Raw genomic sequence first — 23465 nt, forward strand, 5'->3', positions numbered from 1 at the left:
AATGATGTGTTTATTTTAAAGTATTTTAAAAGAAAAAAATAGACGCTCCGAATATTAATTCGTAACATTTTTCCTTCGGTGGGTAGTACTTCTAGGGAAAGATATTACAATTATATAATTAGATATTATTTTATTTTTAATTTAAAATTATTTAATCAATTATGATATATATTAGTTATATATAAAATTATATACATAATTTTATTATTAATTATTTAAAATCATAAACAATGTATTTGAGTTACAACTCAAATGAGTTAAGATCGAATTTTATGCCTCCAAAATTAAATTTATTAATTAAATTCAACAATAAATGTTATAAAATTTAAAAAACAAATAAATTAAATTAATTAATTATGAATTTACAGCTTGGCAGCACGTGACAAAGGTGTGGCAAATAAAATAAAAGGATTGGCAATATAAACAACAGCCACCAGCCAACAGCAGCAGGTCGCTGTGATTATTTATTTTCTTCACCTTTCAATTCCATTTGTATTTATTTATTCTATTCACACGGCCAAATAAAAACAATAAAAAAAGCAAGTAAAAAAAAAAGGAGAATCCAAACTACAAACCCTAACCAATTCTGTTCAATTCTCACTCGTCATCTGTTTATGGAGAGCAAATCGCTGAGTTGAATTGGAGCCATACAAGATCTGACTCACTCTTACCCCTTGTCTAACTCATGGGTGCTGCCGGCTCCAAACTCGAAAAGGCTCTCGGCGACCAATTCCCCGAAGGCGAGCGTTACTTTGGCCTCGAGAATTTTGGCAATACTTGTTATTGCAACAGCGTTTTGCAGGTCAATTTTTTTTTTTTCTATTAGTTCTGCGATTTAGTTCCTTTTGTGAAGAATTTCTAATTAGCTTTTTATTGGAGTTCTTGATGATTCTTGATTGTCGTGTGACCGATAAGGGTTAGTTGTTAGTTTAGATGTAGTTGATTTGGTATTGTTTCGTCTGTGTTTTTGTCGTTATGTGTTCTTTTTGCTGGTTAAAACGCTGTCCTTTTTTCGTATTAGTTATGCTCGACTACTGGGTTACATCACTGAAAAGTAAATTAAAAATAACAATGGAAGAAGGATAAGCGGTTTACAGTATGCTTCGTTTCGGGTTAAGTCCATGCCACTTAAGAGAATTTTGGTTGGCCTTTCTTCTAGATATAGTTTTATATACAATTTTACACACATTTTAAAGTCAGTTGCTAGCAACTCTATGTCATGTTTTTCCATGTCATCCAAAGAATGCCTAAGAAGAACAGACATATTGTTTCTCTATTTAAACATCTACGAAATACCCATATTGGTTTCCTTTCTAAGACATCCCTGATTTTAAATTTATGATTTTTTGGCCAAAAATTGCTATTTAGTTCCTTGTATTCTATGTGTTTATAGTAGCGTAGATTAGATAACACTTTCTTGTATGTATTTATATTGGAGGGAGTTGAATACTCAAAGGCTTTGTTTTATATACTTGTTGAAAATGTCTAGGAGACGAGACAAAATATATCATCTCTTATGCAATAAAATAGAAAGCATTTTCCTTTATAATTTTTGAAAATGAGTATTTTAAGGGTATGCTCAAACTTCATCAAACCTTTTCCTTTTCTATGCAGGCACTTTACTTTTGTGTTCCATTTCGGGAACAGTTGCTAGAGTACTTCTCAAATAATAAAAATGTAGGGGATGCTGAAGAGAATCTCTTGACATGTTTGGCAGACTTATTTACACAGGTAAAGTTCTGCTTATATTATCTGGTGCAGTTGTTGCATTTTACTCTTACATCATACTGACCATAGGGTCGATCCCATTTTTTAAGCATAGGAATTTTTTTTGTATTTCATTGTGCAATAGGCTGTTTTTGCTACAATCGTTATGTAAATGACCCAACTTTTTATTACCCATATGAGAATACTTTCTTAATTTTGTTCCTTTGTTTCTCATGTCTAGATATACAATAAGTTCTCAAACAAGTATTCATAGTTATAGTCATGAGTAATTATCCTTTTGGTGCGATCAATTTAAGTTGATAGGGAATTAATTGAAATTTCTTCTTAGATATTATGGGCAACATGATTATTCTCATTCGATCTAACATATTTTCTTGTAATAATAATGTGTGTACTCTCCTAGAAAGATCTAGCTCAGTCGACTGTTAACAATAGCCTTGTTATTCTGTTTGGGTAGATAAGTTCTCAGAAGAAGAAAACAGGTGTCATTGCCCCAAAGCGTTTTGTGCAGAGATTGAAGAAACAGAATGAGCTTTTCCGCAGCTATATGCACCAGGTATGTTTTATCAGTAACTGATTATGTTATCTGTTACTGGGAATGTTGTATTTATATGAGAAGGTTAAAGATGTCGGAGATAGAAAGGGCAATTGAAACTAACAAATGAGGGCATGATTATGCATGATGAAAATGATACGGTTTATCCATAAAATCTTGTTCATCCTTTTGAAGGTTTATGTTACTAGTGCAACTACTTGGTGGCTGGATTTTTGTGACATTGGAGCTACACTACGTTATAGCAATGTATTTTCTTTTCATAGGCTTCCAGTATTACTTAGAGATTTTGTTTAAGATGATTATTAATATATGGTGAATTTTTCACTGCAAAGTGTTCCTTCTGGCCTAGAAGTCCTGGTCTAGAACGTTACTCCATGGGTTGCATTGGTTTTACCAGATAGTGTTTGTTGGCATGAAACAGGTAAAATGGATAATCATATTACCGTGAAATTTGCTTAAGTAAATAGTAATTGCAGATGCTAGAATTGACTATGGAAATTGCGAGCAAGCACTTTAGAGTATTTGGAGCTTGGTAGACTTGTTGAAACATTAGTTGCGAATTCTAGTCTATACTTTAACGAAGCCATGATATAGGACTTTAGTTAATCCAGCCTTATTTTGCAATGCTTTTGATTGCCTTGGACAACTACTGTAAGATCAGTTGAGTTCTGAAGGTTCAGATTGCCAATTGAGAATGGTGGCCTAATATCTGGAGAGCTTGAAGCATGTTTGGGATTTTTGCATGCTTGTTATTTAGAGAGAGCTGACAATTTGGTAATGCTTGCGAATTTGCTACCATCACCAGTTCAGGCACAAGTAAATGCCCTCTAGATTATGTGTTGAAACATGTAATGAAGTATAAGGTGGATGCTCATTTTCATCCTATTATTAATGCATCCCTTTTCTTTGCCACATTATATTGTAGAAAAGCTTCAAATTTGCTTTTGTAGTAATTTAAAAATCATAGAAAGGAATAAATATTTATTTCCTTTATTTTCCCCTTCTGTGTAGGATGCTCATGAATTCTTGAATTTCTTGCTGAATGAACTTGTTGACATACTGGAGAAAGAGGCTCAAGCTTCAAAAAGTGATCCAGAAACTTCAGCACCACCTGAAAAGATTGCAAATGGGCTGAAAAATGGCCATGCAAATGGTGTTCAGAAAGAGCCTTTGGTTACCTGGGTGCACAAAAATTTTCAGGTGAAATTTCTTGTCCATTTATGTATTGTTGTTCATCAGTTAGTTAGCAGCATAGTAAAATATTGAGTTAGCTCCTATCTTCTTTGATACAATTTGTTATATATCTTGGTGATGTTTATGTTTCTACAGTAGTAGTAGCACTTAAGTTCTTTGAAAAAAAAATAGTGTTGTTTTCATTGAAGATAAAAATGTATTGCTATATAATGCTTATAAATTTTTATATTTGCTATTCTGTATAAGAATCACCATTTCTTTTTCTGTATTAATCAGGGAATACTTACCAATGAAACAAGGTGCTTGCGGTGTGAGACTGTCACAGCTAGAGATGAAACTTTTTTTGACTTGAGTGTTGATATAGAACAAAACAGTTCAATAACAAGCTGTTTGAAAAATTTTAGTTCCACAGAAACTTTGAATGCAGAGGATAAATTTTTCTGTGACAAATGTTGCAGGTTGGTGATTCGTACTGAAATCTTAGTTACTGTTGGCCTCAGTTGATATTGCATTCATCATAGTTTTATGATATTATTTATTGGCTGCTTGTTTCTAACTGTTTTGGATCAGGTTTTGTGGCCAAAAAAAAAAAAAAAAAACCTCTTTTCTATTATTTAGAATGCATTCTGCTTCCTATGGAATTCTAATTGCTTGTTAGGGTTCATTATTTTGTTGACTTTGGTTGCAACTTATCCCATTCAATAACATTGGCGAATCTTTTTCATTATGTTGCAGCTTGCAAGAAGCACAGAAGAGGATGAAGATAAAGAAGCCTCCTCATATCCTGGTCATCCATCTAAAGCGGTTTAAGTATATTGAGCAGCTTGGGCGGTACAAGAAGCTATCATATCGGGTTGTCTTTCCACTTGAACTTAAGCTTAGCAACACTGTGGAAGATGCAGATATCGAGTATTCGCTATTTGCTGTGGTAGTCCATGTTGGGAGCGGGCCAAATCATGGGCATTATATCAGTCTTGTGAAAAGCCATAACCACTGGCTGTTTTTTGATGATGAAAACGTGGAGATGATTGACGAGTCAGCTGTGCAGACTTTTTTTGGGTCGGCACAAGAATATTCAAGTAATACAGATCACGGATACATCTTGTTCTATGAGGGCATTGCCGCTAGTAACAAGAGCTGAGTTGAGGAGATCGGGATGAGATGAGGGGCTTTGTTTTTATTACAATGATTAGGTACTTTTAATCATTCAGACTCGATTTTCTTTTTGCTATATCAATGTGGATTAATTATCTTTTGTTTTTTTATTTCAACCTGTGAGAAGAGCTGTTAAGGATAGAGAGCTGGAAATGGAAATGGGTTGTGAAAAATTTATACGTAGGATGTACAGTGGATGGTGGTGGAAGCACCCTTCTGCCCTTTTGGTTTTTGTTCAACAATAAGAGGAAAAAAAGAGCAGCACACAGACAATTTGTATTCTTCCTGCGTGAGAATGATTTAACAATTAGAAAATTGCAATGCCAATTGAAATCTGTTCACTCACCAGTATTATGATTTTGCATGGATTAAATTCAAGAATTTGGTTGTATCCATTTTTAAAGATAAATTTTAATCAATCACATTTTTATTCGATATTTGAGTTATTATAACACAACTTTTTACCATTTATTCAATGAAATATGATTATCTCGACATTGATTTGACACAAGTAGCAGATTAGCTTATTCCAAATTTGTGATACGATAGCAATGCATAGATTGATGTTAAGAGTAATTAACATTCAGTCTTAAGGGTATTTATTAATGTTACAATACAAATAACTATGTCTAATATTCAAAGCTCATTTTGATACAATTTATGAGTCATGCTTCAGCTGCAGGGGTGTAGTGTAATCAGGTAAATTGACAAGTTACAACATTTACCAATGGATTTTATTACAACCCATTGATAGATTGAACCCACATTTTAGTTAACTCAAGCAGTGGGCATGAAAGTGTCATCATCTAACAATGCATCAATATCGATCAGGTCGTCCTCGAAATCCACTGAAACTCCTGATTTGTTGAGAGATGTAGCCTGCATTAAGAAGAAATAAACATGTTTAATAAAACAAGAAGCTGGTTTTATTAGATATTGTAGTCTGAATATAATGATGGAAGAATTGAGCTCCTCAAGATGAGACTTGTGATTAGTTAAGAAGAGAAAAAAAATAAGGCTTTGAGCAATCTAAAAATCTGTAATTTAGGGAAATAAGTTCTAGACCTTACAAATTCCAAGGCCTAATACAATGTAAGAGGTTGCTCTATAGGCGAGCGCATGTGTGTTTGTAGTCAAGGAGAGAAAGTTACCTTGGTCTCTTGTATCTCACTGACAACATTCAGCAGTCTACTGTATTGATCTCTTGCCTCAGGGTACTGAATCATGGACTTCACTCTGGCAAGTGCCTTTTGCAACCTTTCTTCTTTCTGCTTTCTGCCTTCTTTCAGGAAATCATAGTCATCATCCTCCTTTGTGGAAGTATCTGTCATGCTGGAATTCTCTGTTAGTGATTCTGACTTAAATCCACGCAAACCACTTCCTTTCCTTCTCCAACGCAAGATAATCTTCTCCACAATTCCTACCGACCAAATTATCTTCTTATGGTTTTTCCTTACCTGGTGGCCTCTAACATGTGCCTATCACCAAACAAGGAATAAATATTACTTCACAAATTTGATATCAAACCCAAAAAAATTAAAAAAAAAAAGAAAAAAGAAACTTGCCATATAGAGTTAAAGGGAAGATAAATGCCTCCAAGAACATAAGTGAAAAAACCATGCGAAATGGAAATGCACCTGAATTTTCACAATTTGCTGCCGAATTGTCAAGAAATCTTTCCTACCCTTCCAACTCCGGAACTTATTTTGTATTCTTATTGCAGCAGCATGGACTGGCTCATCATGATGTCCTGCCTTGTGAGACTTAACTGCAACAAGTGAAAGAGCACGTTCGTCTGACATTCCAAAAGTATCATCCCCATACTCTTTCAACTGCTTTTTCTGGAATGACTGCACTCGAAACACTTGATGAATACGAGCAGCTGCTTGAGTCGCTTTACAGACAGCAGCTAATGAGTTCTTCATCGACAATCCATATCGTAAGTTCTCATCAGTGATAGGAGCAGCACTCTGAAGAGAAACTGTCTGAACTGGATTTTCTCCACTGGGTTCAGAAGCTTTGTCATCCTTTTTATTAATTGTAATACATGAAAGGTGAGAACTCAAATCAGATAAATCAGATTCTGCAAGATAACCGGCAATTCCTTTGTGTCCAATGGCAGAAGCCAAGTCAGCAGGTGTTTGGCCTGAAGGATATTTGGGAGTTGGATCAGAAAGTGCTCCAGCAGCTGCACCAAGAGAGATGAGAGAGGCAACTGTACGCTCTCTGGCATCCATTTAAGATTCATGTAAGAAGATACTAAAAAGGAAATAAAGAAGTTCATCAAATGATACTAAAAGGTGCAAGAAAGATTATTCTGAGAACTAACCCTTTTCTTCTTTAATAACATGATATGATGTATAAATATGAAAAATGTTTCTACTAGCTTCACTGATAAAAGTTCTTCAACCAATAAACTCTATGCAACTGAAGTCACAATGCATATGTTAGCCCAGTTAACCATTTTTTTAAAGGCCCCTATCATTACTTGATGACTCTTTTAGTTTACCATTCAGTTAAATCCATCCCCTAATATGGTGTCTTCTACACTGTAAGGCAGGCCAGGAAGAAGTAAAACATCTAGGAAAACTACTTGATGCAAATTCAAAAGAAACAAGCAAGAAAATTTTTAACAGTTGTTACCTGCCACAAGATGCTGCCCAATGAAGTGCTGTCCATCCGTTTACATCACGGAAGTTGATATTTACACCTGCAACAACTGTTGGTTCCAGGGCCCAATCATAGCCAAGAGCAGCTGCAAAATGTAGCACACCTTGTCCTTCCTGATCTAAAACACTAGGGCCTTTTCCACCTTCAGCTACCTTCTGCAAGAGCCATACATGCAGCTTTTCCTTCAGAAGCTTCTGCAGAAGCTTCTCTTTGGCCTTTCCTACTGGAAAATTTTCCTCTGACGTAAGTTTTAACATCTCATCCCAATCATCATCATTGTCTTTTTCCAGCAATGAACTAATTTTACCACTCAACTCAGATATTTCATTTGGTTTGCTAGGATCATAATTTGGAGTTCTTATAGAACTTAGACACAATAACTTTCCGAATCGCATATGGAGACTTTCACTTTTGATGCTATCACTATTATCAGCAAGATCCACATCTCGAACATTGTTTTCTTGATATTCAAATTCTCGCAGTTCACTACATGCTAACCTATTAGAACATGTAACATAAAATGGAACCCTCCCAGCCTTCTGTGCAGGAGTATGGCAACGAAGTACACCACCAGCTAAAATTTCTGCTGGAACTTCCACTTCCCCAAACATACATGACCAATTATTATTTTCTGCCTCCTGTTGACTCATCAAGAATCTTCCTGTGATCAGGACCTGAATAAGGAGTACAAAAATAAACAAAAGAAACTACAAGTTAGAAATATGTAAATAGTAATTATTACTTAGCAGGGAAGTTCAGCTTTAACACAAGCAGTCAGTTAATATTCCAACTATGTTAAATAACTGAGACATCTAATGCTTAGTTGACAATACCATGCATATCGAATAATAAACTGCAATATACCTTGATTTCTGAGCCCACATATGCCCAGTTGGGTGAGAAGTCGATAATACTGTACAGCTGGTCTTGGGAGACGGAAGGGGAAATGTTGGAATCCTCAACTTCATTTTCATTTTCAATTGTTTCCCAGTAGGCCCCGGAACTGGACTGCATATGCAACTCTTTTACATCTCCAAGTTCTTTACTCATCCAGCGATTGAAACTATCAGCCTTCTTCAGACCTTCCTCAGTTAGAGAGCCATCAAACAAATGCTGTTTTAATGAAGAGGAAAAGAGGGATTTCCCCTGTATGGTTGAATTGTTCTCTGGATCTGATTGCAAAAGACGTCCACAATCTGTGTTTGACAGCTCTGTTCGGCAATCATTCTCAATATCTTGCTCAGGAGACCTTGATGTAATATTATGAGCTGAATCTGAAGCCAGCTTCTGATCCATGGGCCACTTGGATAAAAGAGAAGAATCATTCTCAGATATCTGATGACAAGGCAAATTAAAGTCTGAACAAGATGAATTAAATAAAATATGAATTCTACACTCTCTGGAATTATGCATTATGACACTGGTTTATAACTATACAAGTTTAAGAATTACTGAAAGATGAAATTAAACCAATAATTGTCTATACAATATTTGCCACAAACCAACATAACAACCAATGAGTATTATTCTACACTAAAGCTATTATATTACCATAAAAAGGAAAACATAACACAACCATGGTTAACTTTAGGTAAGCAACGCCTCAAGATACTTTACTTCATAAAAAATAAAAGGGAATTGATGACCGAATAACCTGAGACATATTATGCACAAATGCCAAAACACCAATACACACAACTTAGATATCAATGACTCCTTAACGTCATTGAACCAAAGTCCTAATGCGATAAATAAACGAAAGTCCTAACAATCCTGAAACATCAAAACTAAGAAACATAACGTCATAATACTAGTACACTAATGCAATTTAAGGTAAGAAAACAGATATATATATATATATATATATCCCTTTCTTGTTACATCTTAAATACTTGGCTATCCCTTTCTAGAGTCAATAAACTTTTAACCCAAAGAATCTATTCTTATCAACATCAATGGGAAGTCAGAATAGCAATTCCAAAAACAGAATCCCAAAAGATGAATGACTTTTACAAACTAATTTAAAAAATAAAGTAATAACCAAATTGCAAACCTCTATTCAAACACATCAATTTCACTTGTAACTTGTCTGAGCATTGCTTCCAACAAATTTTTACCCACAATGAAATTATAGAAAAAAAAAAGTTTTAATATCATGTAGCAGCATTTCATGCCAATAACATAAATCTACAAGGAACATCATATTCTACCTGCCAATCCCGGGCCGGTAAGTGACTCCCGAACTCTTGTCGTTCAACCAAGTTCCAATTTTTGGTAAAAGGCTGTCCCAGTATTTCATGCTCTTGTTTAGGAATATATCCTATGGTGTCAGTTTGAGTTGATGAAAACGATGGGTGAAAAGGCAGTGATCCAATGCCAGAAGAACAATTCTCCAAGACATCCTCCCATGTTAATCCAGCATCATTAATATCTTTAATTTTATCTGCTTGACTAAGTGAACTAAAATCTGTCCCTGGAACATCTGAGAACTTTCCTTGGTAATCATCTATTAACAACAGAGTATTACAATAAAATTGGCATGTTGGCTCAAGCAACAACCAACTAAATAACAGTCATGTCAACCAGAACATAATCTTACTAAATTAAAAGTGAGAAAACTGATTTACTTGTAAATGGTATAGGGTAATAAGGATCTGCAAATCCAGCATCTATATTCTCCATTACAGGGTGCTGTAAATCGAGAGAAGAGTGGAATCTGGAACTTGCTTGGTTATTATAAACTGCATCAAGTATTATCCTTTCTATGATTATGAAAATTTGAGGAGGCATTCATCATAAAATGCAATCTTACAGAAGATGTTCATAACCTACTGAGAGCTAAGACATAAATGGCTTCAAGAAATGCACCTGATTCTGCATCTTCATATTCTGATGCCTGAGCACTGGTAAGGCTTGTTGTGTCTGTAGTTTGTGAAGGTAAAAGGTAATTGTTGGGATGGAAACTGGAAGACATAGAACCTTCTATCTCAGAACTGGGTATAGTTTCTTCAATATCTTGGGAATAAGGAGTTTCTCCAGCCACTTTACTGCGGTTATAATTTGTCCTATTTCCCTGATAATTCATGAAAAAATAGAAATAAACAAGACTTGTAATATGAGATAAGTGAAATAAATTTGCAGTAATAATGCCATCGAGCATGACATATTATGGGACAATCTGCAAGGATCATGACTGCACAATTTCAAAACATGGCCTACTAACAATACCAAATCATTAATGCTTCATTATAATGCCTCTATGGAAGGCTCAAGCATGTTACATATTGGATGCATATGACTGATATTACTTTTCCATGCACCACCCACTAAATAAAAAAGCAATAGTATAAATATCAATTAGGTGTTATACCATAGGAAACAGAAAAGAAATATTAAGAACATTGAATCCACAATGTTATACTTCACGTCAAAAAATAAAAAATATCTACTTTGACATCCTATAATTCCTGGATTAAACACCTTGCGGTCTGCAATTCAAAAGACCTGGACCATTTATCAAAAAGAATATCAGGGCAAATCCTCAATACTCTCGGAAGTCTGACTAATATAGCCTTTGCAGAAAATATCACTACTAGTAAGTTTTTAACTTATAGATAACTGAACAAATAGACGCATATACACACACACATGTAAAAGACGATAGGACAAAGTCTAACCTTTACTTCTCGATAGTGGACAAGAACTATGTGTGAGAGTTCCCTGCATAGTGATCAATTCCATAAGAAGAAAAAAAGTAAGCCCAACAAAACGTCCTTGAAAAAAGAAATAGGAAAAAATAAAATTATTTCAAGCATGCAATTCCAAATCAATAAAAAGTCACAGCTGAATATTAAAAGATTATTTGAGTTAAGAAACACCTCTGGCAGCAAGAGATGGAAAGATCTATAACAACAGAAATTGCATGTGCTTACCCTTTGTGTGTCTCTCTGTGTGTGTGTACGTGTGAAAGAGAGAGAGAGAATTTAAAGCACATGATCTTGAAATAATCTGAAATTTCTAGCGTAAGTACAAAGCAAGTTGTGATTTTCATAAAACTTGCATTCCTTTTGGTGATATTCAGTACACCACACAGCAGTAGTTAGTTGACACAAATACTAATGAAATTTCAACGACTTACTCTTCAAGCATCCAGTAACTGCGTCTTTGGAAACCCTCATTTTCTTCTCCATGGGCATAATAGCAATGCAACACATCAATACTTCCAGCCTGAAAAAAATTACCGTTATTTGATTCTAGTTGTCTGAAAGTACAATGGAGTTTTCTATAAAACGAGTCTTATGCCACAAGATAAACATACCTGCATAAAATCAGCATAATTAAAGATTTCCTTATTGAATTTAGAGTGGGGCTTAGAAACTTAAAAAAATTAATTAATTAAATTGGTACTCACCTTGAGTCTCTCATGAGCCTCCTTTACTGTCTTCCCATCCTTTTTCTTCCTCCAGTTATGGCCATCTTTTCTAAAGTATCTAAGCACCTTCCGATCAAAAAGGAAAAGTGAACCACCTGAAATCAGAAATGGAAGTCACAATTACAACTTCTTGATTATGAAATAATCAGTTTCAGAAAAACAACTAATTGATAGAAATGAGGAAATGGATATATGAACCCAAATACAGTAGTTCTACGAATCTTTAAGACGTCAAAATTTGAGAATTCAAACAACTAACACCAGAATTCAATCAAACGCAAAACTTAAAGACAGCCCAAAAAATCACAAACCAACTCCTTTTCAATTTAGAGTGAATTTAATAAAACTAGCTCTGAAGCACATTAAAACACTTAAAGGGTACAAATTAAACCAATGGAAAAGCTCCAATGACAAAACATTCACTTCAAGTTCATACAGTATCAAAGAAATCGCAACCCTCCAAACAGTAAAAACGAAAGACCTAATTTTTATACTTCGAAAGTTTAAAACACTAAAACCCCACTTGATCCAAGTGACTAAACTACAAAACCAAAAACCAAAAAGGGTTATTAACACAAGGAAGATCACAATTCAATCAAAACAAGCAAAAGCCATACTTCCAGGCAAGTTAGGTGGTTCAGGAGCAATGCGAAACTTCTTATAATTTTTAAGAATTTCACAAATTTCAGCCGGACGAAGCCATCGATGTTGAGCTTCTACAAGTAGCTGCTGGATATCTGCAACCCCATCAATTCACTAATCAGCTTAATGAACAGGTAAACACAAACTCACTAACTCAAATCAATCAAAAGAGTGAGTTAAAGTTAGATTATCACCGAGTTGATTGCCAAAAGCGACGCGTCTGGTCTCTGCCATTGAAGATGTGATGACGATCGAAAAGAAAGCAACTTTTAGTTGAGTGTCATGGTAGTCAGCGAGAATTAGAGGTAAGATTGAACAAAAATTTAGATTTTGGGAGATGAAAGATAAGGGATCGCCGCCAAAATTGAACCCACGAACAAACTATTAATAACTGATTTTTTATTTATTCCTTGACTTGTAGTCTACTTTATGACATTCTTTGGTCATGAATAGCTAATAATATCATTATTTACCTCTTTTTTAATTGTACACAAGTAAAATAGTTTTTTTGTTAATTTAGATTTTGAATCATAATCCAATTTCTATCAAAATGCTACCAATATCAACTGTTTCTTCTGAATCATTCAGAGCAATAGCCTGCAACTGCAATTGAAGCTAAGAAAAATCAGTTGGACCAAACAAATTATTCCTACTTTTTTTTTTTTAGCAAGACATTGTTAAGGAGTTTTCTGAACTAGTTTTTGCTTCACCAAGCCCTGAAGCATCACCATCTTTGCCAGGCAGAATGACTATTTTCCACCAGGATTTTGATGAAATGATTTTTTTTATTATTTAAATTTGAAAAATCTATTTATTATCCATTATTATTAATAAAAATTATTAGGTTGTAGAGTAAAAAAGTCATTTTACCCTAAAAACCTTTAATTGGGTTTAGCTTTTTCATATATAAAATCATTTATATAAAATGTGAAATTACAATACCACAAAATCACACTCTTGGCCATCCTCTTTTTGGTGATGCCATCACTAGAAAAAGTGTCACTACTCTCTCATTGGGTATAATTCTATCACCACCTTGGCCCTCACTTAGGCCGCCACCTCACTAACACCATCCACATCCTTCATCCAGCACCCCGTGGCAGACTCTGACCGTAGCTTTGGCACTATCCCAACAATCCTAGGTATATACTTTTTGTGTTCTCAACACCCAGTATTCCTTTCACCTAAAAGAAGCATTCAATATTGACACCCTGTTAATTGGCATCATGCCTCTCCGATCTTTCTTCACTTCATTGTACCTCCCAAATCTGAACCCTATACCTTCATTGCCAAACCCCCAAAACTCCTGTGGTGGTTCCTACCCTTACCACCATTCAGAATAGGTTTGGTTGCGATTGTGATTAAGTTGGGAGTGGATTTAATTATGGTTGTAATAGAGATGAAATTTGAGTATATTAGATTTGGAGGTAGTGAATCTATTATGAGTGAAAGTGTGATTCCTGTAGTGGCTTTGGAGGGGTGTAGTAACTCAACGGCTTCTCAGGGTGGGGCAGTGGGGAAGGAGAAAGGAAGGTGCAATGAGGCCAATACATCTCAACTTGACAGGATTGAGAAAATCCAGCCAAGCTGTGGTCAGTCTAGTGTTCCAACTGAAAGCGACACAAGAAGAAATCAACGTTTCTGTTTAGCAATAGTGAGGAAAGGACAATCCAGTCCAATATAAGCGAAGCCAAATCTTGTGGCTAAAACACCCACGATAATAAACAAAAGAAAAATTTTAAAAGAATAAAGATAATAAAAAATAATAAAATAATATAATTTTAATTAAGATTCAAAGTTAATTTTGGGTATTTTTGTAATTTTAATAAAAAAGGGAAAATTGGTTAATGTTTGTATTAAATAAATGTTCACGATAATTTTGTAATTTTACTACAAATAATAAACTAATAATTTATGATAAAACCAAATGATTTTTGTTAACATAAATGGATAATGGGTAGATAAACATACTTTTCAAACTTAAATGATGAAAAATATCTTCTCAACAAAGTTCAGGTTCCAAATTAGGAAAGAAAGCTGGGGTTGGCAACTCAAGTCAGATTCTGCGTGATAATTAGCAATTCCTTTGTGTCCAATGGCAGAAAACCAATTTCTTCTGCGAGAGCCATGTATGCAACTTCTCATTTACCTCTAGCTTCTAGCCACGATCATCATTGTCTTCTGTGATCAATGAACTGACTTCACTGCTCAATCATGATATTTCACTTATATTTGCAAGATCATTTTTTGCAGTGGCGACAGAGCTAACACACGACTTCCCAAATCGCATTTGGAGACTTTCACTTGCAGGAGCTCAACAATGAAGAACTACATCAGTTATATATTCTTCTTGATTTGGAATCTTCCCATGATAAAGATGACAAAGAGAGAAGTTCGCATCTACCAGATGGCACTTCTGCAGAGAAGTAGAATCTTATTTAAACATTCAATCAATTTTGCTGGCTATATTAACAGCAAAATTGTTGTATATATTTTTCTCTGAGTTCACGTACACTCAGTTTGTTGATTCACCATAAAAAAAATGCTGGAGGAATGCTGGAATCGTCAACCCATTTTGGCTTTCAGTTACATCTCCAAGTTCTTTGATCAGATCTTCATCAGTTTGAGATCCAACTGAAATATTCTCCTCAATCTATTTCTAATTCTGAGAGAGATTGATATTCTGTGTCTGAAAGCTAAGTTTGATGGTCCATTTCCTCATCCGAATGCGCACAGATGGCTCAACCAAACTAATTGCATTAATAGAAAAAAGCCCCCTAAAGAGCTTAAATTAAGATCATCATCCGACTCTTGGTACAACTTTGGGGTGTAATCTGGCAAATCCAAGCCTAGAAGTGTTAGGCTCGACTAAATATAGGTAAATCTCAAGCTCTTGTCATTTTTAAATTATTATAGTTAAATCGCATAACTTATATATCCATCTATTAATTTGTATGTTTATAATAAAGAAATTTAATTATACCTAAAGCAACACCTAGCTATCATGTGATATATATGTGATGTGTGTCTAGCACCCCAATGACCAAACACATCACTAGAAGCATATAAATAACTATGTCAAAAATATGTGAATAACTTACAGTCACTTAGACCCATGTTGCTACACAATACAAAAGTGTGGGTTATTACCTTAAAATAGCGGGAAAAGACAAATCTCTTTTTAGTAAGAAGATATTTGAATAGTTTGATCACGATCTTGATTTTACTATCAAATATAATATTCAAGCTGTTAAAATAGGGAATTAGATATAATCATCACCATGAAGGTGAGGTGGACCATGTCACATTTAACATAAAGTAGTTGTATAATTTCAATGACACATTAAATGTAAAGTGATTGAGTTAATCAGACAATATACACCAATTTCAACGACACATTAAATGTAAAGTGATTCAGTCAATCAGACAATATACACCACATTATATATAAAGTGGTGTTACGTAAATCATTTTTAGTGTGTATTAATCTCGATTATACACATACAACCTTAATCGAATAGACATGCAAAGACTTAGTAAAGCCTGAGGCACCACCTGCCTCCAAAAGATGATAATGCCCTCACCTTTTAGCCATAAAAAGCAAGAGAGAGCCAAGGACAAAGGATCAATTCTTTTTTATCTTATCATTTTCCAAGCTTAAGAAAACATTATTTGAATTCACTTGAAAATTCTTTTGCTAACATTTCAGATTCACCTAACCGCAAAATTAAAACAAGAACATTTTTTTATAGAAAAAGAGTAATAATAGAACAATTGATGTAGGTCTTGCTCAAACGAGTGAATCATTTAAAAAATTTCTCTTGCATTATTATTTTATTACTCTATGCTTACTCCACACACATTCTAATTACTACTGCACTTGCTTCTCATATAATATCTTCCAATAATTACATCGTCGAGTTGATGCAATTTCCCATATTTTTAAGATAAGAAAAAAAGTTATTTAAGTAATTACATAGTTTAAGGAAAAAATCTTATTGTCACCAAAAGAAGAAGGTCGTGTTCCCCTAATTCAGTAGAAAATGTCTGTTATCTTGTAATATAAAGGACTTAGAAAAACATTTTGAGAAAATCACAAAAAATGATCGCAATTGCCAAAAATTACTCTTCTTGTTCATTGTATAAAAAGTCAATAGCTGATTTATGTTGTAGATTAACATGTAAATGATGATGTTAGCTATCATATAAAATTCGTATAGTTAGTTGTCAAGTATTGGTTAATCACCTCTTTGTTGTTGCTTTCGTAAATTTGACAAAGAAAAAGTCCAACCACAAATCAAATATTAATAGTAATAGGAAAATAAAGTTATACTAATACTACGCAATCATACCAAAGGAGATACTATTCTTCTTTAATTAATATATTATTTATCTAAACTGACTTTATATCTTCAGTTTTTTAATCCCCGTTGCCTTTTTTTTTTTTTAAAAAATATGGTTAAAATTTTTTAATTTTATTATTAATGGTATAAAATCTCTTAAATAATGGTTGTCCTCTTTTCCCAGTGTTAACGCGGGTTTCTCCTTGTTTTTGGCTTCACCTTCCTCCAATTTAAGTATTTTCAACACCTCCGTTGCAAGGCACAAGATAAATTATTATTGTTATTTATTTATTTTAATATCTGGGAGGATAACTGTATATCATTATTTACTAGGTCCTTCAATTGACGCGAAGTTTTGTGTGTAATTACTTATTTGCCCATGGGATTCTCCAAAGTGGATTTCGCATATAAATGAAAACACACATACTCTCGGCAGTCCGGTTGTGCCTCTTCTCCTTTCATTTCACCACCTTCCTGAAGATGGCTCCGAGCTTGCCTGCTGAACAAAGTAAGTAATCCTTTTTTTCCTTAAACTGTACTGTTTTCATTCACAAATATCAAGTTTGATTGATTGTTATGATACAGACGTTGAAGAATTACTGAAAGAAACCCAGCTCCGATGGTTTAATGCATCTGAAATGTGTAGTATATTTGCCAACTATGGAAGTCTTAATATACTAACCTCTCAACGACAGAAAACGCCTCCAAGTAAGCGGAATTGAACATCTTATTTGTTTGCTCTTGGATTATGTTTTACCAACTTAAAATAACAGACATCTGTTTTCAATTTCAGGTGGTTCATTCTTTGCTATTAAGCGGCATATGGTGAGAGATTTTAAAAAAGATGGCCATAAATGGACTAAGAAGAAAGACGGAAAAACTGCTCAGGAAGCCCATGAGAGGCTCAAAGTAAGAAGTAATCTTCATAGTTTTATATAGTTAATATTGTCAACTACATAGTGTGTTGTTCTTTTTTCAGGTTAACAACGTTGAGATGTTGCAGTGCTTGTATGTCCATGGACAAGATAATGAGAATTTTCAAAGGCGCATTTATTGGATGCTCGAGAAGTGAGCTTTTTAAAATTTGGTTTTATGTTGTTCTTTGACATTAGCAGATGTTTCTTCTTTATTTGATTTGGATATGTTTGCTTTCTGAAAACTATTGCAGGGAACCTTCAGGCATAGCTCTTTTTCACTACAGAGAAGCAAAGGTTAGTTGTCATTTAATCTCTATCTAATTTTTTTTTTTCTTTTTACAAGCAACCCTAGTCGAGCCAGATCACCCCCCAACTATATCGGATAGATAAAACTTTAATTTAGTGACTAAGATAAGTCAGGATCTGACATTGATATAACGCCCAGTCTTGAACCCAACTTCAGTCTATCTTTTCCGTACTTCTTCATTGGATAAAGAAAAGGGTGAGAAAAAGGAAGAAACATAAGCCATAGCCTTCAAGATGTTGATGCTATTAATCTGGAACTCATGCCCTATGATCATTGGAAACTCTTCCATATGGAGCCATATTTTGAATCTAATTATTTTTTCTTCTTTTTTCCCCTGAAATTATCAGAGAAATAGGAAAAGATGCGAACCAGAAAAGGACATAACGGAAGAGCGTCCTGCTAATAGTTTTGGTGACTGTCATATAATTTGCCAACTGAATATTGAGTGGCAGGTATAAAATTGTTGATAGAGACTGCACTGTGAAGGCTACTTTTTTCTATGAATATTGGTTGAAAGTCAAGCAATAGATGTATGATCTAATTTAGTTCATTAAATTTTATTCTACTAGATTTATTGGATTATGTTTTTGGAATAACATCCTGGATTTCCCAGGCTTCAGCAACTTACTGTAACATTCACATAATTTTGCAAAATGGTTTTCAAATACAGAATCCGGCAACTAATTTTGGAAACATTCCAAGTGAAATGCTTCGAATAAGGTTTGAAAAGCTGCTGTCCCGGAGTTCTGTCTGTTCGAATTATGATGATAGCAATATAGGTAAATTTCTTCGATTGTACTTCAAAATCAAACCGTTGCTGAAAGAGGAAGATGTTGATTGGGGCCAGATTATCTCGTCGGAAATGGTAAAGGAGAAGATTATGAAGGAAAAATTACATGTATGGCTGTTGCAGAAAGTAGGTGAAGGTGGAAATGGGCTTACAGAGTTAGATGAGGGCGGGCAAGGTGTGTTACATTTTGCAGCTGCTCTTGGTTACAATTGGGCCCTTGAAGCCACAGTGGCTGCAGGCGTAAAGATCGATTCCCCTGATGTTAATGGATGGACAGCACTTCATTGGGCAGCATATTGTCGCAGGTGAACACCTTAACAATCTTCTTGTTTAATTTCTTTCATGGCACTAATTTCTTACTTAAATCTCTTTCTTCTGCTACCAGACAGCATACAGTTATGTACCTCCTCACACTTGGTGCACTATCTTATCCCACTCCCAAATACCCTCTTGGCCATTCATCTGTGGTCTTAGGTTCTAACACTGAACACCAAGGAACTTCTGGTCATCTCTGATTTGAACTAGCGGAACTGATCGGAGTATTTTCAAACGGTCTGTTTTTTATTTCTTTTTGTGTGTGGTTGAAAGGTGCTTGGAAGATGATTGCTGCAAAGCTTCATGCTGAGATCAAGTAATTAAGATAAACTTTAAAGCAGTGTGATCCAAATTTCCTAAATCAAACTTGATTTCAGGCTCAGTAGTTTGAAGGATATGCGTGATTACGTAGTTGGTGAATAAAATCATCTTGTTTAACTCAATCAATCACATCGAATCCAAATCAAGGACAAAAAAATGTTCCTTTTGTGTAATTGCCCGTTAAATCTATCTTCGTGGATCCGAGAGATAATTTTGAAGACATTACAAGTGAAATTCTCCTAATAAAAATTGAAAACCTTCTTGAGATGACATGGGAGCATAGAGCTCTTCTTTCTATGTTCAGGTGCCAAAATTCTGAATAAAATATATCATTACTTTAATACTTGGAGAAATTTTTTCTGAAGTCTGAGGGGAATTGGTAATTTAGTTGGAGGTAAATGACTTTAAAGAAGCATATCAAACTTTTGAACCACAATGCGCCCAGCAGCTAACGCGAAGTTTTTGCCTAATTACCCTTGTGCCCTTGAGGCCTACATAAGATAAGAGCTCCAAAGCCGAATTTTTCAAAGACAAGCAAGCAATTTTTTCCGCGGCTGTGAGTTTCTGGCCGTCCTCTAGTCCTCCAGCCGGCATTCCAAATTCCCTCAAATGCTCACAACTCTCTGTTTGGCTCTGAAATTGTAATATGCAAGAAGTGAACAATCAGTGGTCGTGTTTGTAGCATCTATTTTAAAAAATATGGACATTTTAAGTTTGTACCACAATTTTCGACCATTTTTATTCAATACAATTCAATTATCTTGACATTTATTTGACATGAATAGCTACCATCAGTTGATCTTAGTCATATTTGAGATACCACGACAATTATAGATTGCCGTTAAGAGTAATTATTATTCAATGTTAGGGATATTTATTAGGTCAAAGGACTATTTTTCACGTAAGTTTTGGTGGAAAACAAATATATAATTACAACAGTTAAAAAACTCTCATATTCACTCAAAGTTTAGTTTACTGTTATATATCCAAGAATTTTCTATTAAAGTTGAAAGTAAAATCGTTATTTTATTAGTAATATTAAAATAATTAAATTATATTTCATTTTTCCTTTTGGTTTGGAACACTAATAATTTTTATTAGGATTAAGGTTTGAAAAATTTGTTTTCCCCCTTGAGGTTTGATATCTTAAAATCCAACTACTTCCTTTGATGAACAGCGATCCTCTCCTAAAATCCAACCAAAACCCTCATTTAGACGACAAAGATATCATTTAGATAATAAAGGCATCATCGAAGGACAATGCTTCGTCGACCCTAGGTTTGGGATGAAGTTTTCAGTAGTTGGGTTTAGGTTAGGAATCAGTGGTCATTGGTGGTCAAAAATGTGAAGAAAAAAACCTAAAGGTTTGGGAGAGAAAAGTTATTTTACAAAATTGAAACTTAGAGTGAAATATTAATTTTCAAAATGTGAAGGGGCAAAATAAAATAAAATTGTATATTTTTAATATTATTGTTAAAATTATAGTTTAACCCTTATATTTAAAGACAATTTTAATGGAAGTTTAAAAATGAATAGACGTTTGAATTTTTAAACTATATATACTTTTGAGATCGACTAAAACGTGGGTGGAAAATAGTCCTTTGGCCTATTTATTAATGGTACAATACAAGTAACCGTGTCTAATATACACGGAACATTTTGATACTATATCTAACTCACGCTTCAGTGAATTGAAAGTTACAACATTTACCAATGTATTTTAATACAATACAAGCGGGAATGAGACCCTTTTTTTTTTAACAAGATGATGGATTGAACGCACAATTTAGTTAAGCAGTGGCATGAAAGTGTTATCATCTTACAATGCTCCATCATCGATCAGGTCGTCATAGAAATCTGCTGAAACTCCTGAATTGTGGAGAGATGCGGTCTGCATTAAGAGGAAATAAACATTTTTAATAAAACAAGATGCTGGCTGTATTAGATATTTTAATTTGAACATACTAATTGAAGAATTGAGCTCTACAAATATCAAGGCCTCAGGCCATTAGTCTCCAAAATCCTTTTCATCACACAGTGCAAGAGGATGCTCCGTAGGCGTGTGTGTGTATATATAGTTAACGAGAGAGAGGTACCTTGGTCTCTTGGAACTCATTGACAACATTCAGCAGTCTACTGTATTGATCTCTTGCCTCAGGGTGCTGAGTCGTGGACTCCACTCTGGCTAGTGCCTTTTGTAACCTTTCCTCTTTCTGCTTTCTGCCTTCTTTCAGGAAATCTTTGTCATCCTCCTCCTTTGAGGACGTATCTATCATGCTGGAATTCTCTGTAATTCCTACCGACCAAATTATCTTCTTATAATTTTTCCTTACCTGGTGGCCTCTAACATGCGCCTATCACCAAGAAAAGGTATAAATATGTCGGCATTCCTTAGTTTTAAGGATTTGAATCTAATGTTACGATTTCTTAATTTTAGGGATTTAAATCCTAATTTGATTTATCATAATTATTGTAGGAATATTATTCTTTATTATTTATTTCCCTTCACAATTACAATTTTAGTTGACTAAGAATTAATTAAAAACTCTATATACATGTAATGCATTTTTGTTTGTTATTTTTAGAAAAAAAATGAAAGCATAATTAATTGTCATAGGCTAATTTGAAAGTCAGTCCCCTCGAAGTGATCAAATCCAAACCTTTCTTCTCAATTTTTTTTTTCCAGTTTCATTTGACAAAACTCTAGGGTTTTATCATTAGATATCAAAGCAGTTGTCGTAAGATTTCAAATATGTAATCTTAATCAATGACTATTGATAACTTTGTGAAATCACCATTGGAAGCTCTTGAAGCAAAACTTGTGAGAATATTACGGGATGCTCTCAATGATTTCAAGAAGAGTTTGTTTGAGAGTTATAGCAAAAGTCAACAAAATGGAATTTTGGATTCCGCCAATAAACAACTGAAGTAATATAAAGTTGCAGGTAGAGGTTACCAAGAGCGTGATTAAAGCTACTTCTGCAAGAAAGTATAGTATATTGAAAGATAAGACAAAACAAGAGAAGAAAGTTATCAAGGTGCTAAACCCAGTCCAACATATAACTTAACCCAATTCACCAATTCAAATTACACTATTTGCCCAAGCCTAACTTATCATACTACCTCAAACCAATACCATCCTAATTCAATCCATTTACAACTAAAACTAAGCTCAATCATTAAACCTGACCCAAAACCTAATTGGACTAACTCAAAGACAACTTAGGAGTCCTACAAATCATTAAAAAAAGAGTTTCTAGAATTCATCGCTCCTTAGTCATGAGGACAAGGTTGTTTTGAAGAAGCGAGAAATGTTACGATTTCTTAATTTTAGGGAATTGAATCCTAATGTTAGGATTTCCTAATTTTAGGGATTTGAATTCTAATTTGATTTATTATAATTATAGTAAGAATATTATTATAATATTTTCTTTTATTATTTATATTCTTTCATGATTACAATCCTAATTGACTAAGGGTTAGAAACTTTATATATATGTAATTTTTTTTTTGGACTATTTTTAGAAAGAAAAAGCAATAAAAATATAATTCAAAGTCTTTGACTAATTTGAAGATCGATCCCCTTAAATGATCAAATCTCTATTTTTCTATTTAATTTTTCTTTTAATTTTATTCGATAAAACCTTAGAGTTTTATTATTTGGTATCAGAGTAGTTATCCTAGAGTTTTGAATCTGTAATCTTACACAATGGCTATTGATAACTCTGTGAAATCACAATTGGAAGCTCTTGAAGCAAAACTTGTGAGAATATTATGAGAGGCTCTCAATGATTTCAAGAAGAGTTTGTGTGAGAGTTGTAGCAAAAGTCAACAAGATGGAGTTTTGGATTTTGCTAGCAAACAACCGAAGCAATATAAAGTTGTTAGTAGAGGTTACTAGGAGTGTGATATTAACTACTCCCACATGAATGTAGAGTATACTGAAGGTGAAAATGAAACAAGAGAAGAGAATTATCAAGGTGTCAAACCTAGTCCAACATATAACTCAATCCAATTCACCAATTCAAATTACATCATTTGCCCAAAATTAAGGGAAATTAATTAAAATAAGCAAAATTATAAGCGTTTATACGT

At 34.1% G+C, this 23465-nt stretch overlaps 3 protein-coding genes across 5 annotated transcripts; 2 read left to right on the forward strand and 1 right to left on the reverse strand.

Moving 5' to 3' along the window:
- The first annotated feature begins 472 nt into the window (after positions 1 to 472).
- On the forward strand, positions 473 to 4960 carry LOC123206134 (ubiquitin carboxyl-terminal hydrolase 4). Of its 2 annotated transcripts, XR_006499956.1 has the most exons (7): positions 473 to 802; positions 1615 to 1731; positions 2186 to 2284; positions 3296 to 3484; positions 3755 to 3936; positions 4214 to 4671; positions 4761 to 4960. XR_006499956.1 is itself a non-coding variant. In XM_044623297.1 (6 exons), exons 1-6 carry the CDS (start codon positions 686 to 688, stop codon positions 4617 to 4619), a joined length of 1110 nt encoding a protein of 369 aa, XP_044479232.1. In that variant the 5' UTR covers positions 473 to 685; the 3' UTR covers positions 4620 to 4960. The 2 variants fall into 2 exon arrangements, 1 of the variants encoding a protein (XP_044479232.1); XM_044623297.1 differs by having other exon boundaries at positions 4214 to 4960.
- Positions 4961 to 5193: 233 nt separating this feature from the next.
- LOC123206056 (calmodulin-binding transcription activator 3-like) lies at positions 5194 to 12778 on the reverse strand. The gene is made up of 13 exons (XM_044623193.1): positions 12572 to 12778; positions 12353 to 12472; positions 11715 to 11830; positions 11442 to 11530; positions 10981 to 11023; positions 10172 to 10376; positions 9931 to 10044; positions 9514 to 9809; positions 8168 to 8638; positions 7277 to 7977; positions 6271 to 6859; positions 5785 to 6111; positions 5194 to 5512 (listed from the first exon to the last, which is right to left on the reverse strand). Exons 1-13 carry the CDS (start codon positions 12609 to 12611, stop codon positions 5411 to 5413), a joined length of 3213 nt encoding a protein of 1070 aa, XP_044479128.1. The 5' UTR covers positions 12612 to 12778; the 3' UTR covers positions 5194 to 5410.
- Positions 12779 to 17073: 4295 nt separating this feature from the next.
- On the forward strand, positions 17074 to 19492 carry LOC123230262 (calmodulin-binding transcription activator 3-like). Of its 2 annotated transcripts, XM_044656401.1 has the most exons (8): positions 17074 to 17228; positions 17306 to 17428; positions 17514 to 17629; positions 17700 to 17788; positions 17889 to 17931; positions 18292 to 18396; positions 18615 to 19039; positions 19120 to 19492. In XM_044656401.1, the coding sequence occupies exons 1-8, from the start codon at positions 17132 to 17134 to the stop codon at positions 19247 to 19249; spliced, it is 1128 nt and encodes a 375-aa protein (XP_044512336.1). In that variant the 5' UTR covers positions 17074 to 17131; the 3' UTR covers positions 19250 to 19492. The 2 variants fall into 2 exon arrangements, with proteins under 2 accessions (XP_044512336.1, XP_044512344.1); XM_044656409.1 differs by lacking the exon at positions 18292 to 18396.
- Positions 19493 to 23465: the final 3973 nt, after the last annotated feature.

Source organism: Mangifera indica, chromosome 1 (genome assembly GCF_011075055.1).
Source record: "Mangifera indica cultivar Alphonso chromosome 1, CATAS_Mindica_2.1, whole genome shotgun sequence".
NCBI classification, from domain to species: Eukaryota; Viridiplantae; Streptophyta; class Magnoliopsida; order Sapindales; family Anacardiaceae; genus Mangifera; species Mangifera indica.

Bases quoted from the DNA above. Each gene is read 5' to 3' on its own strand.
- LOC123206134 (XM_044623297.1), top strand. From the start codon at position 686: ATGGGTGCTGCCGGCTCCAAACTCGAAAAGGCTCTCGGCGACCAATTC. The intron at 2,285-3,295 runs GTATGTTTTATC...CCTTCTGTGTAG, and splicing joins TCCGCAGCTATATGCACCAG to GATGCTCATGAATTCTTGAA. The intron at 3,485-3,754 runs GTGAAATTTCTT...TGTATTAATCAG, and splicing joins GGGTGCACAAAAATTTTCAG to GGAATACTTACCAATGAAAC.
- LOC123206056 (XM_044623193.1), bottom strand. From the start codon at position 12,611: ATGGCAGAGACCAGACGCGTCGCTTTTGGCAATCAACTCG. The intron at 11,531-11,714 runs GTGAGTACCAAT...AATTTTTTTCAG, and splicing joins AGGCTCATGAGAGACTCAAG to GCTGGAAGTATTGATGTGTT. The intron at 8,639-9,513 runs GTAGAATATGAT...CCTTGTCATCAG, and splicing joins TACCGGCCCGGGATTGGCAG to ATATCTGAGAATGATTCTTC.
- LOC123230262 (XM_044656401.1), top strand. From the start codon at position 17,132: ATGAAAACACACATACTCTCGGCAGTCCGGTTGTGCCTCTTCTCCTTT. The intron at 17,630-17,699 runs GTAAGAAGTAAT...TTCTTTTTTCAG, and splicing joins AAGCCCATGAGAGGCTCAAA to GTTAACAACGTTGAGATGTT. The intron at 17,932-18,291 runs GTTAGTTGTCAT...TGAAATTATCAG, and splicing joins TTCACTACAGAGAAGCAAAG to AGAAATAGGAAAAGATGCGA.